This window comes from Chelonia mydas, chromosome 2, assembly GCF_015237465.2.
Source record: "Chelonia mydas isolate rCheMyd1 chromosome 2, rCheMyd1.pri.v2, whole genome shotgun sequence".
NCBI classification, from domain to species: Eukaryota; Metazoa; Chordata; order Testudines; family Cheloniidae; genus Chelonia; species Chelonia mydas.
This window is the reverse complement of record NC_057850.1, coordinates 147,607,976-147,625,383: the sequence shown is the minus strand read 5'-3', so window position 1 is coordinate 147,625,383 and position 17,408 is coordinate 147,607,976. Positions and strand designations below refer to the sequence as shown.

Sequence of the window (17,408 nt, the reverse complement as noted above, 5' to 3'; positions counted from 1 at the left end):
AGCCACCAAGTTGATAGCTTCCAGAAGGTAGTGAAGGGGGCATATATAATATATCCAATTTCTTTGTGCTATTAACTGTGATGTGGACAAAAGCAAATCAGTTTACTCCTAAACCATATGTAAACAGTTTACCTCAAGGAATTGTAGGTGTACCCCCATGTCAAGCAAATTTCAAAGGCTGTCTAGAGGTGACAAAAGCATTGGAATTAAAAATGGTCACATATTAAAGAAATTTGCCAAAATTGGTATTATTGAAACATGATAGAATGAGTCACATAACTTGAATATTAAAATCAGAGGATACACCCTATTTAGGAAGAAAAGCATGGTCTGCATAGAGTAATTGACATTTCAGAAAAGCAGGCCCTAGAATGTTCTAAATTAGTTTTCAACCTTTTTTTCGTTTGCGGACCTCTAAAAATTTTAGAATGGAGGTGCCTTTGGAAATTTTAAAAATAGTCTGCTGACCCCCAGAGATCTGTAGACCATAGCTTGAAAATCACTGTTCTAAATGATAAACAGAAAGATGGGGTGTTACTGAAGGTTTTGTACACCCACCAAACCAGAATGGAGATTAGAATGAACAGCTCCCTAAACATTTGTCTATAATATGGAGAAAGGAAAAATTGTTATCAAAAGGGATTTCAATCTGGGGGATATATTCTGGAGGTCACATGCTACCACTAATAACACTTACTTCGAATTTCTAAAAGGTATAGATTTCCTAACACAAAGTATTACACTTGGGCTAATTCTATATAGGACCTTATTCTTACAAATACAGATGAATTATTTGCCTAGGTGCCAGTGATCACAAACTAATTACATGTTTAACCAGAATGGAGTTCTGATAAATTGCATATGTCACACACAAACTACATTAAAATAACTTTATCAAGGCTGCAATGTCAAGTACTGAAAGCTGGGAAATGACAGAAATAAGGTGGCCTCTACAACTTTATTTCAGCCCTCTTGCGCGTATGCACATAATCTTTTTTTCCCACAGGAATCCTACCTCATTCAGTGCACAGTATGGATGATCCTTAATTAATGAACAGCTATTCAATATTTTATTTTAACCTCATTGTTAAATGCCTTATTTACTTCACACTATTCAAACTATGTTTTAAAGACCATTTTTAATTTCCTCATAGGCTTTTGTATGGTGTTCATAACTATGGTATCTGAGAGCTTCACAAATATTAATTAATATCTTCACACGACTACTACAAATATATAACTAGGCAAGATGTTGTCTTAAGACCAGACAATTAAGCCCATTAAGGGTGATGTCTTACAGGTTTCACTATATTCAAATGGCTATGGACCTGTTCTTAGTGACCGTACAGCCTGTATCATATGATTCTGAAGTCTGAAATAGAATTGTTGAATGATAACAGCAGGTGCACCATAGATTCAACTATGCTGGTAAAGTTACAGTGGAGATCGACTTGGCTAAGTGGCAGCTCAGAGGATCAAAAATATTTTACGTTCCTGATTTTAGAAGCGCTAATAGCTTAGTGACTGTGGTAGCTATGCCTGTCACTGATCAAAGTGGAGCCTAAGGGCAAGAACAAAGCAATAGGAACCTGCCTGCACTGAGAAAATGAAGTATGTTTAGGAAATGTGTTAGCTAAACAAATGTTAATTAACATGTTTTTAAATACAACTTACCACCTATGTGTAGACATAGACAATGAAGAGTGAACATATTTTTAAACATCCCCGGTTTTGTCTTCCACAGGTGCTTGTGCTGTTTTAAAACACATTAATTACTATGTGTTGGTTAACACATTTACTAAACACACCTCCTTTCCTCAGGGTAGGTAAGGCTTATGAAAAAACTGCACAGCAAGAGGACTGTAAAGAGACACCATTTGTTTGATATACACTCTATATGTTCATGAGAAGGAAAAATTAATTATACATTAAATACTGGATACCTAGAAAAACATTTCTCACTTATTTAAAGTTAGCTAGCATCATTTATTGTGACCCTTGTACAAATATGAAGGTCAGGCATAATTAGAGCCCAATATGTGGCTAATTTAAAATAAAGCTCTCCTAAAAATGTTTTTTTGTATGGTCCCTGAACAGATATCCCAAGCTCTCCCATCTGCTGGTGACTTGTGAGAACAGCCCAGGCCTCCCTCATGGAAACAACAGGGGACAGGGAACAGGAATCAACCAGGCTATAACCAGCCAGAAAGTCAGGGGAGAAGCACCAGAAGTTCTTTGAGCAATTCTGCTATGGTAGAGGTGGGATAAAGTACCCCAAACCCTCAGAACCCAGGAGTGATGGCGGAAGGACAGAAATCCATAACTCTCATCCCCCTGTAGATACCAGCGGCTGGGATGGGTGGAGGGAACAGGCACCTCCTCTTCCTCAGAGAAAACCAGTTGGTCTGGGGGATAATCACATCCCACCCAGAAGAGTCAAGGCAATGAGATCAGAGCATCTGATTTCATTGTCAGTGTACACTACCTGCATATGGTCTAATCCCCATATGGATTTCTGTATGTGGTACAAGAACAGCCCCATCACCTAGTACTCATAGGCTTTGTCTACATTGGAACTTTATCGGCAAAACTTTTGTTGTTCAGGGGTGTTAAAAAACCACACACACACATGAACAACAAAAGTTTTACTGATGAAAAGCGCTGGCATGAACAGTTGCTTTGTCAGGAGGAGCGCTCTCCTGCCAACAAAGCTGCTGCTGCTCATTGGGGATGGAAATTTTTTGTCACCAGGAGAGCTCTCTCCTGCCAACAAACAGCAGCTACTCTGCGCCTTTTAGCAGCATGGTTGTAGAGGCACAGCTGTGTCGCTAAAAGGTGCATAGTGTAGACAAAGCCATAGGGGAAAGGAATTAGGGCCTTGCACCGGAGGTGGAATCTTGTTTCCTCCGTCCCTGAAACCACCTTGCTCATACTTAGCCCTTCTCTTTCCTCAGGGTGACGTGATTAGCTTTGCACCCAGTGGTCAAACAGTTTTGTAGGCTGATTTATTGAAAAAACATTAAATTGACCCTAAGGAGATCTGGAGACTCTTTTCTAATTACCAGATGTTAAGGCAGTTTGTAAAATAAGCGTTCCTTTCTCCAGAAAAATGTCTCCTCTCCCCAGTTGGCTTCACTTCTTAGGCCTGGAAAGGCAGTTCTCTCTGACATTGGAAAACTCTTTACCTTAGATGGACAGTCCTCCTTCTCATTGTCTACCTTCTTCCCTTCATATTCTGCTATCTTCCTCCTTACTATAGGTGGAGGGCATATTCTGGCAAATATTAATGGGGAACACAGAATTTCAGTCTCTGACTCTAGTGCAGACCAATAATCACTTCCTCCCTTGGTCCAGTGTGGGGTTTATATACTCCATCACAGAACTATCTGGATAAATAGCCCTTAGGTTTAAACACAAGGGAGTTGAGAGAAGAGCAATGTTGGTCAAGGACCCTCATTTCTGGAATTTGATCCCATAGGAAATCCATTTGAGCCCCAAAGATGAGGGTAAGATGTATCTCTTTGAGGCTTTGCAATAACAGCACACTTGCTTCTGCCGCTATTTTATATCTTCTAGATGCTATTCATGATCTTATGTCTCCTCAGAATGAAGAGCTGGTTGCTGGAAAAGGGTTGTGTGATACGTGCTCCCCATTCTTGTGGTGATGTGTACTTTTTATCTAATCTAGAATATACCTAGATACCACTGTGACAAGTGCCATATAAATATTTTATAAGTTATAATAGTAATTTTAACTTCTATGCTTTCATAGATTTTAACACCAGAAGGAACCATTAGGATCATCTAGCCTGATAACACAGGCCATAGAATTTCACACAGTAATTCTTGCATCAAGTCCACAACTTCTGGCTGAGCCATTTACAAAGGTAGTACAGCCTCTCTATTCTTTCTTATTTCTCTTTATATACATCAGGGATCACATTTATCCCTCTTAGCCACTGCATTGCACTAGGAACTTATGTTCAGCCTATCTACCAGGCCCCCTAAGACCCTTTAAGAGTTACTGCATCTTGGAAGCATAGCCTACATTCTTGGTTCCTAGATGTATTACCTTGTATTTGCTATTCTAAAACATATGTTGTCTGAATGTCTTCCTATGAAACAATGACTCCCATCACCTGCTAAAAGCAGAAAAAAATTCCAGTCATGCTCTGCCCCTTAGGGTGATAACTAATTACCTCCTAGAGGAGTAGGGGTGGAGCTAGCTAAGGACTCATTAGGCACTTGGACCTTATGAGAAGATGAGGAAACTCTCCCAAGAGGAGAAGATTGGAGTAGGAGAGTTCCATCTCCCTAGGAAGAGTCTAGAGAAGACAGGACTCTCCTACAGAGAGAAATATAGGGAGATGGTGGAAGCCCAAAGATAGGGTAGGAGGACACACAAGGAGCACCACAGGGCTTCCCCACAGGAGCCTGAACTAGAGCTGACAAGAAGCAGAGAGATCCCTGAGGAAGCTGTCAAGAGTTCCTAGGGCAAGGAGGCAGTGAGGGAAAACCTGCAAAGACCAGAAGCAATAGAGGAAGAACTCTGCAGCAGCAGGTTAGGCTCCTGGGGGGAGACTTTGAGGTAGGGTTATTAAAAGCATTTCAGTGGAGTCCAAGAGGGGTGGAAGATGAATTAGTCCACTAGAAAAAAGAGAAGCCAGAGGCTGAGAAACAAATGGAGGCTGTACTAAGCAAAGGCTGTGGAAAAGCAGTATAAGGGGGCACAGAAGTAGGGAGCAGCCTTGAGAAACAGCAGCATGTCTGAAGCTTCACATCTAGCTGCTTAATACAGGGCTGTGGGTTGTTTTGTGAATTTTCAGTTGGACTTTCGGGATACCCCTGAAGGGATTTAAGCATGTATGTGACTTGGTAGATGGCCCACAATAGGCATGGGAGCTGTGAATAATGGCAATATCATGAACTGATGCAAGAGAGTGCTATAACAGTAAGTGTGCCCCCAACAGTCCCATACATCAAGTGACCCAGATCACTGGGTATAAGCGACCTGCCCTTACTGCTCCACAAGTCTTTGTGTCTTCTACAAACTACACCTGCAAACACTGTGTATTTTCTCCCAGGTCACTAATAAAAAGCAGAGCCCAAGAAACAATCCATGTGGCATCACATGAAAGTGTACCAATTAACTGATGATTCCATTCTATGTTTTGTGATCTATAAGTTAGCTAGCTACTAATCCATTAATATGTGCTATATTGAGTTTGTATGGTGCTAATTTTAATATGAATGTTCTGTGGTACCGACTCCAATGCCCTACAGAAGTTCAAGTATATAACATCAAAATTGAATTTATCAACCAAATTTGTAATCCCCCTTTAAAAAAATATTCAGTTAGATCAATTTTCCACACAGTCATGGTGATTGGCATTAATTACATTCACAAAATTTAATTCTCTAATGATTGAGTCTCAGTGGATCAATTTTATTTTGCCCAGGATCTATGTCAAGTTAACAGGTGTATAATTACCCAGGATAACCCATTTACCATTTTTAAACACTGGCACTAAAATTAACCTCCTTTCAGTCCTCTGGAACTTCCCTAGTATTCCAAGATCTGTTTAAAAATTAGTATCAATGTTTCAGAGAGCTTCTTTACCAGCTTTTTAATATCTTTAGTAGAAGATATCTAATCCTGTAGATTTGTATTGATATTACACTGTAATTAGTGTATAATAAAGAGAAACAAATATGTTTGCTGCTGATTTTGGGGTCATTTATAGCAAGCTAGCCAGCCTCTTCTCAGTTAAAATAACACATTTTTTCTTTATTTAAATTCTCTACACTGCCTCCTGCACTCCATTTGCAAAGTTACTAAAGAAGGGACACAAGCAATTGAGAATTGAATATAAATGTGCTAAATAAATAGCATTTGCGTTTAATTTAATCTAGCCTTTTTTCCCTAAAGCAGTAAACAAACTGCATATCTACATGGGCTTATGTTACAGTGAAATGAGGTGTGCTACAAAATTGGTTAATGACCACCCAAGGACGTAGATTTGAATGATCTCTGAGACAGAAATCTAGTGCTTGCCAAGAATTGTAAAATGGTCACCTTTGACTCCTGGGTCCTGACTGGCTACAGAGAATTTGAATACAGAGCATCTGAGTATACTACAGAACCGTTGCATATTAAATATATTGATGGTGAAAAGGAAGGAAGTTGCTTAAGTTTACCTTTAAAAATCCACAAAAAGAACAGGAGTACTTATGGCACCTTAGAGACTAACACATTTATTAGAGCATAAGCTTTCATGGGCTACAGCCCACTTCATTGGATGCATAGAATGGAACATATATAAAATGTTCCATTCTATGCATCCGATAAAGTGGGCTGTAGCCCATGAAAGCTTATGCTCTAATAAACGTTAGTCTCTAAGGTGCCACAAGTACTCCTGTTATTTTTGCAGATACCAACTAACACGGCTGCTACTCTGAAACCTTTAAAAATCCAGGAATTCTTAAGATAAAACAGTTTTATTAAAATAAATATATATCTCCAGAACTTCACCAGCTTGTCTAAACCAGTTCTGAAGAAATACCCGTTTCCTTCTCCCTGGACTTCATACTCTTAAGGTTCCCATACGGAGAGGATCCTTCACGTATCCTTCTTTCCTGCATGCAGTTGGGGCTCAGCTGCCTCCAAGCATAATTCATACAGAACCCTCCAAGCTTCTGATGATTAACCAACTCTAATCAAAACCCATTGGCGTTTCTTTCATATTCATTTTTCTCTTGACTGTCAACCCAGAAATGAAGAGGGAAAAAAATCAGCATTTCTTTATCATTAATGCTGAGGAAAAAACTTTGTCATGTCACTGGGGGGTGATCCTTGTTGGCAGGTTTTAACATGGTGGAAATGTTTGTGAGGAGGTAAGTTTAGCTAACAGTGTCAGTCCAAAGTGTGATGGCATGACCAATCTGAAAAAATGGTTGCCCTGATGCAAAGGTGCTAATGGTTATTATGGGTAACAGACCCGTTCAAAGGTAGAAATGAGAGTTAATACCTATATTGCATAGACCTACTGCTTGAAGGACAAGCTGTCATAAATATAAAGGAAAGGGTAACCACCTTTAAATCCCTCCTGGCCAGAGGCATAACCCTTTCACCTGTAAAGAGTTAAGAAGCTAGCACCTTAAGAAGCTAGCACTCACTAGCACCTGACCAAAATGACCAATGAGGAGACAAAGCTGGAAGAGGGGGGGACAAAGGGTCTGTCTGTCTGTCTGTGTGATGGTTTTGCTGGGAACAGATCAGAACTCCTGTAAAAAGTTAGTAAGTAATCTAGCTAGAAATGCGTTGGATTTCCTTTTGTTAAATGGCTGGTAAAATAGGCTGTGCTGAATGGAATGTATATTTTTGTAACTTAAGGTTTTGCCTAGAGGGATTCTCTGTTTTGAATCTGATTACCCTGTAAGGTATTTACCATCCTGATTTTACAGAGGTGATTCTTTTACTTTTTCTTTAATTAAAATTCTTCTTTTAAGAACCTGATTGCTTTTTCATTGTTCTTAAGATCCAAGGGTTTGGGTCTGTGTTCACTTGTACAAACTGGTGAGGATTTTTATCAAGCCTTCCCCAGGAAAGGGGGTGTCTTGCGGGGAAGACGTTTCCAAGTGGGCTCTTTCCCTGATCTTTGTTTAACACGCTTTGGTGGTGGTGGCAGCATACGGTTCAAGGAGAAGGCAAAGTTTGTACCTTGAAGTTTTTAACCTAAGCTGGGTAAGAATAAGCTTAGGGGGTCTTTCATGCAGGTCCCAACATCTGTACCCTAGAGTTCAGAGTGGGGAAGGAACCTTGACACAAGCCTTTGCCACTTTGACCAGCAGAATGATATTTGGAATAGTCTGCTAAGTGTGGTGAGACTGTCACTCTCTTTCCTAAGCATTACTTGAAAGGGATTTGCCAGATATCATCTCACCACGAACCTCAGAAAACCATCTTATGCAGTCATGGCCAACCTGAGCCTCAATCTCACTATAAACTAGGTGTATCAGAATATTCATTGCACTATATACCATAGATCAAAAGTATGACATGTTATTTATACATAGACAGTGTTGCAGCTAGCTCTACTATGATGATATAGTGCCATATCATAGCTAGTCCCCTTACACAGCTTTGCACTCATGGGGTGGGGAGGAGGGAGTGAGGGTGGGGCTAGTTGTGCAGCCCCTATGCTACTGAGATGCTTCTCCCCATGAGGCCCTCAGCTTGAAAGGAGACAGCAGAATTGGCCAGTCACATTGGGGAATATGCTGCACTCCATGAAGGGTATCATGTCAGAAAATGAGATGTGGAGGATCAGATCTGGTGGTTGGAGCAGTCCCAGTTGGGTCTAGTGGTCAGTGTGGTAGCAGCCCGGCCAAGAGCTAGAACCAAAGATCAGCAGTGGAATCAACAGCAGGTTCTCAAAGCAAGAGTAGGGCTGGAAGCTAGAGCAGGAGCAGGGCTGGAAACAAGACTAGAGTGGCAGCAAGGCAGGAGCAGGCTAAGGCAAGGCAGGGCAGGGTTGGAAACAAGACTAAGGAGTGGGTCGCCCCTATCAGGCAGGGGAGGGGTCCAAGCCATGAAGTGACGTTAGACTCAGTTGCTGTTTCACCTGTGAGACATATATACCTGTTCGGAGAGTCATCAGACCAGCTCCTGGCTTGGGGATTGGCTGGAGCCCAGCACAGCAATGACTCATTGCCTCACATATAGCAGCATGTATGCCTGTACACTGAGGGTTAGATTCACAAAGGAACTTGGGTATGATGATGAGCAGCGTTGTCATGCATAACTTTTAGGTGCCTAGAAAATCACTCGAGTTCAGTGCCTAGGCTCCCTGAACAATGAATGTGAAGAACAGCAATCACAAAAGTCAGGCTGCTAAACAATGCTTTGGCTAAAATAGACAATGGGAGATGCCAAGCTGACAGGTGTGTACTAACTAAGTCCCACTCCTCTCAGAGACAGGCACCTAACTCTGCTTGGATTCTCAGCTTCAAATCCCTTCTTGCAGTTAAGTGTAACACCGACAGACCCTGGTCGGTGGCAGGCGGGATTAAACCGGGGACCTCTGGAGGTTAAAGCATGAGCCTCTACCACATGAGCTAAAAGCCACCTCACTGTTAGCTAAGGCTGTACAGCAGATTCATTTTACCTTTTTTTCTCTAAGTGGTCTCGGTGCCACTAGATGGGACAGAACACCACACCCAGAAGGTGTGTGGGTTACATAAGCACCTGTGCTGTTTTAGCAAGAAGCAGCTGGGGGGTGGATAAGGAGCCGGAGAATGACTAGGTTCCCTCATAACTTTTAGCTCATCATTCAGGGATGTGGGAGACACCCTGGTCAAATCCCTCTGCCACCTGAGGAAAATAAGGAATTTGAGCTGAGAATCTAACACCTCTCAGGTGAGTGTCCTAACCACAGAGTTAGGGATATTTTGATATGTGGCTCCCTCAGTCTCTCCTGGTGAAGCTGTTTCACTGTGGATAAATAACGAAGGAATCACTGGGCCAGAGAGAAACAGAGCAAGGATGAGAATTACACTGTAGCCTGGTGATTGTGCCATAGGATGTGGGAGAGCCAGGATCCCTGCTCCAATGACTTTGTTTTATTTATTATCCACAATGAAACAGCTTCAACAGGAGAGAGCAAGGAAGCAACATACAAGGCTATCTCATAGCCCAGTGCATAGGGCACTCACCTAAGAAGTTGCAGGTCCCACTTCAAACCCCCTTTTCCCCCTCAGGTGCGGGCGGGGGGGCTCCCATATCCCAGGTGAGTATCCTAACCCCTGGGCTAGAAATTAGAAGGACCTCCTCAGGCTGTGTTTTTGTGAATTCAATTATAGGGGCCTGCTCTGGTAAATGAGGTGTAAACACACTTACTGGATTGGGTTCTGCAGGTAAGTTTGGCAGAGGAATGCCTGTGTTTCCCTGGTTTGTGCACTGCTCTTAGGCTTTGGTGTCCAGAGCCCTGGCGTGGGGCTGCAGTTTGCATGCTCAGAGGCAGGAATGTAGGTGTCTAGGGAACTTTTGGAATCCATTGGAACAATTTACCTAGGGTCGTGGTGGATTCTCTATCACTGACAAATTTTAAATCAAGTTTGGATTTTTTTAAAAAAGACATGCTTTAGGAATTATTTTGGGGAAGTTCTATGTCCCGTGTTATACAGGAACTCAAACTAGATGATCATAATGGTCCCTTCTGGCCTTGGAATCTATAACAAAAAGCTTTTAGGCAAAAATTCAGGGGTTGAAGCTGAGCAATTGTAGGTGCCTACAGGGGCAGCTAAGTGGGATTTTTGTGAATCCTAGTGGGACCTGATTCTAGGATTTAGGTGCCTAAAGTGGCAGCTAGGTGCCCAAGTTCTTTTGTGAATCTGTCCCTGAGAATCTCCAACAAGTGTTCTGCCTCCCTGGGGGAGATTGTCTCCTGAAGTGGCCTCCCAGTGCAGGGCTGTAGCTAAATCTCACTGGTTAGCCTGTAGAGAATGCCAGCACTGAGTTAAGAGCCGAGATACAAGGTGAGTGAGATAATATCTTTTACTTGGCCAACTTCTATTGGTGAGAGAGACAAATGATGAAAGTTGGTCCAATACAAATTATTACCTCATTCAGCTTGTCTCTCTAATATCCTAGAACCAACACAGCTACAACAAACTGCACTAAAAAAACTGGTGAGAACAACTGTTCCATCTTTCTAAGTTCTAAACCTGTCTTATTTTTCAGACAGGACTGCATTTAACACTCAATATTTCTGCTCTTTAGCATAGCTTTTCAATAGCTCTTGGCTTGTTTTAAATCTCTGGTTGATGAATATTAGATGCTTAGTGCAAGCAGAGTATAACAATACAATTTTTCTCAAAAAGAGAGAAGTCCATTATTTTGGGGCACCTTGTTACTTCATATTTCTTGTAGTTTGTTTTCAAATGGTTGTATGTCTTCAGGCTACTCTGAGGCAAATACAACTCTGAGTCACACAAGTTTGCAGTATCAGACATGATCATAATGTAAATTAAAGGCAATAAACATCCATAGCCTACCTTGAAACTGTGTAAATTTGATGGTTCCCATTCTCTCTCCATTTCTGAACACAACTTGACCCTAAATAAAGTAAATAAAATACCTTAAGTTTTTATAAATTTATAATTGATTTGAACTCAAACTACAATTCATTCCAGTTCAGTTAAAACATCTAATATGGACTTTTATTACTCAAAGATCAAACAGCTGGTATTCAAATAAATCAATAACTAGCCCTTATATAGAACTTTTCATCCATAGATCTCAAAGTGCTTTACAAAGGAGGTCAGTATCATTACCCCCATTTTACAGCTTGGGAAACTGAGACACAGGGAAGTATGATCATCTAGCAAAGCAGTGGCAGAGCTGGGAATTTTAAACTCTGGTCTCTTCATTCCCAGACTAGTGCTCTTAAGGATAATTTTAGGGGCTTGAGGACCATGTGTTCAGAGTATTAACGGTGCAATTCTGCTACCCTTACTTATCTTGGGCAATGACTTAATACATGATCAGTTCTGCTGAGATCAGTGGAACTACTTCTATATTAAGATATTACTTTAATGTGAGTCACTGTTGTAGAATTGGACCCTAACTGACAAAGGACCTGCACTAGGTAACTCTGGCTGCCAGAGATACCTCCATAGAAGTTTACTTATTGTATTGATTTGGACTAGAGACTACCTAGCCCTCATGACAGTGCATAGTGGATGTGGGGGAAGGGAGTAAGGACCTTCCCCTGCTCCGCCCACCTTGCCTTGCACAGCATGTATAGAGAAGTAATCTAACCCTTGTGATTGCCATTATACACTGTGGGAGCCTAATTATCTTCTCATATCAGTGCAAATCAGCACTTACTCCTTTTGAAGTCTGGGGACTCCCACCAATGTAATACCAGTGTAAAAGAGAGGAGAATCAGTCTGTGTGTCTTTGAATGTAAAAGAGACACACATACGCTGTTGGTCCATCAAATCCAGTAATCTGATTCTGGAAGTGGCCTATGACAGATGCTTCAAAGAAAAATGAATATCCCCACAGTACACCAGGACATTTGTGGAACTCTGTTTGTGAGGAATTCATTCCCAACATCCTGTAGTTGACTTGGTCATAAGAAAACGCGTGGAAAATTGAGGTTTTATATCCATTGTATCATTGTTTTTTATCTAGGATTACAGTAAGTGTTATAAAATCTTATGCCAGTATCCGGTATTTTAAAATATTCTATTAAATTTATCTCATGAACTTTGAGGCAACAAATTTCACATGCTGACTATATGCTTCATAAACAAGTATCTCTTTTTATTAGTTTTAAATTTAATACTTCTGCATCCCTTTGCTCTATTCCATAAAACAAGAGCAAGAAGGAGCATCTAACAGAGGCCTTATGACCTTCATTAGTTAGAGTTTATAAATTAAGACACTCCTTTCTCTTCTGTCCATGCTAAATTATTCCAGTCTTCATAGCCTCTTTACACTTGTAAGTCCCGCCACGTTTCACTTCAGCTATTTTCACTTTCAGGTACAGATAGCCTCCTGAATGAGCTGTTGGCCACCATTCCAGTGTGTGATCAGGAAAGAGGCTCTGCAACAACTGCACGTCCAGCATTGTCTTTCCTTCTCTCCAGGGGCTAAGCACAGGCTCATTCAAGATCTGCTGTATCCAGGTGTCACCATGCTGCCCTAAACACCTGGACTAAAATTTCTAAAGAGTTTTTCAGCCACATCAAATATACAGTTCCCACCAATGTGGGTCTTAAAATAAAGATAGTTGAGATGGAGATGCAGAATGAAGTTAACAATTAACATATGCCTAGGGCTAGGAGGTACAGTGATTTAAATCATTTGCCCGGCCTCCACCACTGTAGATCTAGGTGTAAAACCTGACTTAAGTCACAAATAGAATGAGTTTGGTAGTTCAAGATCTAGAGGCGCTGGCAGGGTGGTTGTTGTTTATTTATCCTGCCCCCAAAAGTGTGCCAGATGTCTCAGATCACAGAGAAGACGTGTTCGCTGCCTGGAAGAGCTTAAAATAAAAAGTACCCTTACTCAAGTCCAGTAATACCTTACTGTGTGAATAGTCCAATTGACCTCAATCGGACTATTTGCAGACTAATCAACTTAAGTAAGGGTGTTAGAATTGGGCCCTAAATAGCCAAGCCAGATAAAGGATGTGGGAAGGCATACCAACAAAGGCATCATCAGAGCCATGAGCCTTATCTCCCTTTGTAAGGCTAGACAGAACTGCAGACCCTGCACTCATGGAAGGGAAGCACAGTGATTGCTTCCTAACTACTCCTCTGGGCATGAAAGATGCTCTAAAAGGACTGGGGAGATGTGCAGGGCCAGCCTTAGGGGTGGGTGAGCAGTGCAGTTGCCTTGGGGTGCTGTCTTCTGGGGGTGTCACACCATTCAGTCACTGGCTTTGGGTCTCTTTATTGTTTTTGCTTAGCTGGCTGGTGAGAGCAGAATGGAAATCAAAAATATTCTCTGCCCTGGGTCGCCAAAACAGTGAAACACCTACGGTTGGCCCTGGAGATGTGTTTGCTGCACACCTTAAAAGAGAGTAGGGGCATGTGTGCTCCTGCTGCAGATCAGAGAACTCTGCAAAGTATTCTATCTCTCTGTGAGAATACTGTAGCTTTGGATTGCCCTCAGAAGCACAGTGGAGCACTGAGGCACAATCAAGACCAAACTGTTTGAGGTTATGTGAGGTGTGTATCTTGCTAGTTCCAATGTATGCAGTGTTGTTGTAGCCATGTCGGTCCCAGGATATTAGAGACACAAGGTGAGTGAGGTAATATCTTTTATTGGATCCACTTCTGTTGGTGAGAGACAAGCTTATGAGCTTATACAGAGCTCTGCTTCATGTCTGGGAAACCTACTCAGAGTGTCACAGCTAAATACAAGATGGAACAGATTGTTTAGCATAATTAGTTAACGCATTTCAAGGGACCATTCAAGGTGTAGTGGCCTTTAACACCCCACAAGTCATAGAAGAGAAAGGAAGTGAGGTGGAGAAAAGAAAGCTGGGGGTGGGGGCATTGTTAGTGGGTTATAGATTGTTTGTAATGAGCCATAAATCCAGTGTCTCTAGCAATCATGAACTGGATAGTGTCTAGTAAAATTGTGAACTTAAGCTCCCAGGCTCATCTTCTGAAAGCGTTGTGCAGGTTTCCTTTGTGGATGAGCACTGATAGGTCAGGTATAGAGCCACAGGTGCCGACTCTGTGGGTGCTCTGGGGCTGGATCACCCATGGGGAAAAATGGTGGATGCTGAGCACCTGCCAGCAGCCCCCTATTAGCTCCCCCCACCCCCTCAGTGCCGGCAGGCCCTATGGATCAGTGCATCCCCCTCCCTCACAGCTGTTTCGCAGTGTGCAGGAGTTTGGGAGGGAGGAACGAGGATGCGGCACACTGAAGAGGGGGCGGAACTGGGTGGGAAGAGGCAGGGCAGAGGTGGAGTGGGGGCAGGAAGAGGTGGGGTGGAGCCTGGAGGGAAGGGGTGGAGGGGGGGCAGAGCCTGGGGCAGAGCTGAGGGTCGAGCACCCCATGGCACTTTGGAAAGTTGGGACCTGTGTATAGAGCGATCACTTTGTGATATGGTGTTTTTGTCTTTTATCATTTTCTTGTGTGAGTTCATTTGAGAGCGTAGTGATTGTCCGGTTTCACCCACATAGTTGCTATTGGGGCATTTAGTGCCCTGGATGAAGTACATCCTGTGTTTTGATAGGCATGTGTAGGACTCATGGATTCTGAAAGGTGTGTGGTGGGGGGGGTACTGATCATTGTAGCAGTGGAGATAGGTCTGCAGATTTTGCATCTGTTGTTCCAGCAGAGTCTGATGCCACTTTGAGTTGGTGTGTCCTGGTCTGTGGGGAGCTTGTTTCTGATGCTGAGCTTGCTCTGGCCCTGGAGCACCCATGGGAAAAAAACGGTGAGTGCTTAGCACCCACCAGCAGCCCCCATCAGCACCTCCCACTCCCCATACTTGTCACAAAATGCAGAAACCCCTCACATAACTTTTGTAAACAATTTCTATCGTTACTTCAACAGTTTAAAAAAAAAAGACTGTACTAAAAAAATCATCTCAGAATCCTGTTATTTCAACTGAATTTTCAGACTTTACTTATGCTAAGAAGAATTTTTAATCTTTAGAAATTTCAGCATGCTGTCATGAGCAGCATGGATGGAATTTCCCTTTGAGTGGCATCATATGTAGGAAGGGTATCATACAAGTCTCTCTCAACTAACTGTTTTCAATAGAACTAAAATCTTCTGTGGATTAATCCAAACCCACATTAATTCTTAAATTCCAATGTTCGTGTTGGGGGACACACAGAAGAGATGTACTTATCCAAAATCTTCCTGGTGACTGCATTTTTGAGGAGGCTGCTGAGCATCAGGTAATCTTCCTGAATCTGTCTGAATTAGCCTTTGCTTCAGTAAGTATCTGGATAAGAACATCTGAATGGTGGCTATTTAAGCATAAATACTCTTTTTCTAAACAATCCATTCCCCCTTTTGATGACCCCCTTCTTGCCAATATGGCTGTGGAAACATAGTTGGAGCTGGCAGAAATCCATATTCTATTCATGGAAGAATGCAGAAATAAACCTCCACATTTATGGCTTATAAATTGTTTCAAACTGATATAGACAAATGATGCTATCCTTCTGGTGTAATGCTAATGAAAATTCTAAAACAACCACAGGATCATAGGAATTGCCATACTGTATTGCCCAAGGTTGATTCATCTGTGGACTCTGTCAGTGGCCAGCAGCACATGTTTTACAGGAAGGCCCCTTAGTAGGCAGTGTGGGATAACCTGCCCCCATGCATCTGGCCCCATCATCTGTCTCTAACAGTCAGAGATTGGCTTAAACCCTGAAGCGCGAGGTTTAATATGACTTCCAACATCTTTGTTGCCATTAATGATAACAACTCTGGATATTTGGGAAGGTAGTGTGGTCTAGTGGATAGAGCATTGATATCCTATTCAGGAGATCTCTTCTTCTCTCTGCCACTGGCCTTCTGGGTACCCTTGGGCAAGTCTCTTCACCTCTATACTTCCATTTCCCCATCTGTAGAATGGGAATAAATTATACTGACCTCTTTTTTTATAAAATGCTTCAAGATGGAAAGCACAATATGGTATTCTTACCATATTATCCATATAGATATGCAATCCTTTTGAGTCTTGTTAAATTATTGCCCTCGATGATTTCATGTGGCAGTGAGTTCCACAGTCTAATTATGCATTGTGAGTAAAAAGTAGTTCCTTTTGTCAGTTTTACATTTGCCACCTCTTAATTTAATTGAATGTCCCCTTGTTCTTCTCACATGAGAGATGGAGAACAAAATTCTAAGTTATTATATGAGCTCATATTATTCACAGATAATTGATTTCTTGTGGTAGTTTGTCTTTAAATATTGTCAGAAGCTCTGAGTTAATGCAGTTTTCCAAATTCTACAAAAAATAACTTGCGTATCTTTACTCATTAATTTATTTTGGGGGGAGTAGGGAGCTCATTGTCTCCCCCAGACTGCAAGCCTCAGGAACACACGTCCCTGTTGGCTTGACTGGAGCTGCCCCACAAATATAGAAGTCAAACTGCGCCTATGCCTTTACTATTCTTTGTAATATCAGCAATATTTTGACAAATCCATAAGATGAGAGCATTTACACTACTCATCTGCTGATTAAAGGAAAAGCCATCCTCACTTATATACTATGAAATTATCCACTGGTATGGATCGGCTCTGATTCATCTGACTATACATAAACTTGCAGATAAATTATGTATTAGGAATAACATCTGTACATTTTTAAAGCTTTTATTTTGAATTCTCCATTAAGAATTGCTGAATTGTTATAATTTAAGCAATATACAAAGAAATTGCCAAATTTATTCAATCTATGTTTTCTCCAGCATTTTATCAGGGTAGCATGATTTTTATTATGTGTATATTCAAAATACAGTATTTTACCTGCAATAAGGCATGCTGGATAATGCAAAAATAGTAATAATGAAATCAAATGTTATCAAATGGAAAACTTTTGCTGAATATTTTATCAGCTCTAATATTTGATTAAATTATTGTTCCAAACTCATGAGTTTAGTTTGAGAAACTTATTATACATAGATACATAAAGCAAAAAACTCCATCAGAGAAATGTAACCTTCCTACCCACCCTATAAGTAAACCCATCCACACAAATGTTAGGAAACAGGAAAATCAACAGTGGAAATGCTATAACCAACAACAGAAATGCTACTACTGTTCCAGGATTACACACTGACTACCCTGGTCTCAGGCAGGTTTATCGTCTTTCTTTCTGTCTTTCTCTCTTTCAAGAGGACATTCATTCATGCAT

General features: G+C 41.4%; 1 protein-coding gene across 3 annotated transcripts in view; it reads right to left on the bottom strand.

Annotated features, from left to right (window-relative positions):
• GABBR2 (gamma-aminobutyric acid type B receptor subunit 2) overlaps positions 1-17,408 on the bottom strand; it is an 832,666-nt gene that overhangs the window by 334,487 nt on the left and 480,771 nt on the right. For all 3 annotated transcript variants that reach the window (XM_037893395.2, XM_037893394.2, XM_043540307.1), the window contains exon 8: positions 11,056-11,116. In XM_037893395.2, coding sequence (XP_037749323.1) covers positions 11,056-11,116 — 61 coding nt within the window. The remainder of the gene's footprint in view (positions 1-11,055; positions 11,117-17,408) is intronic.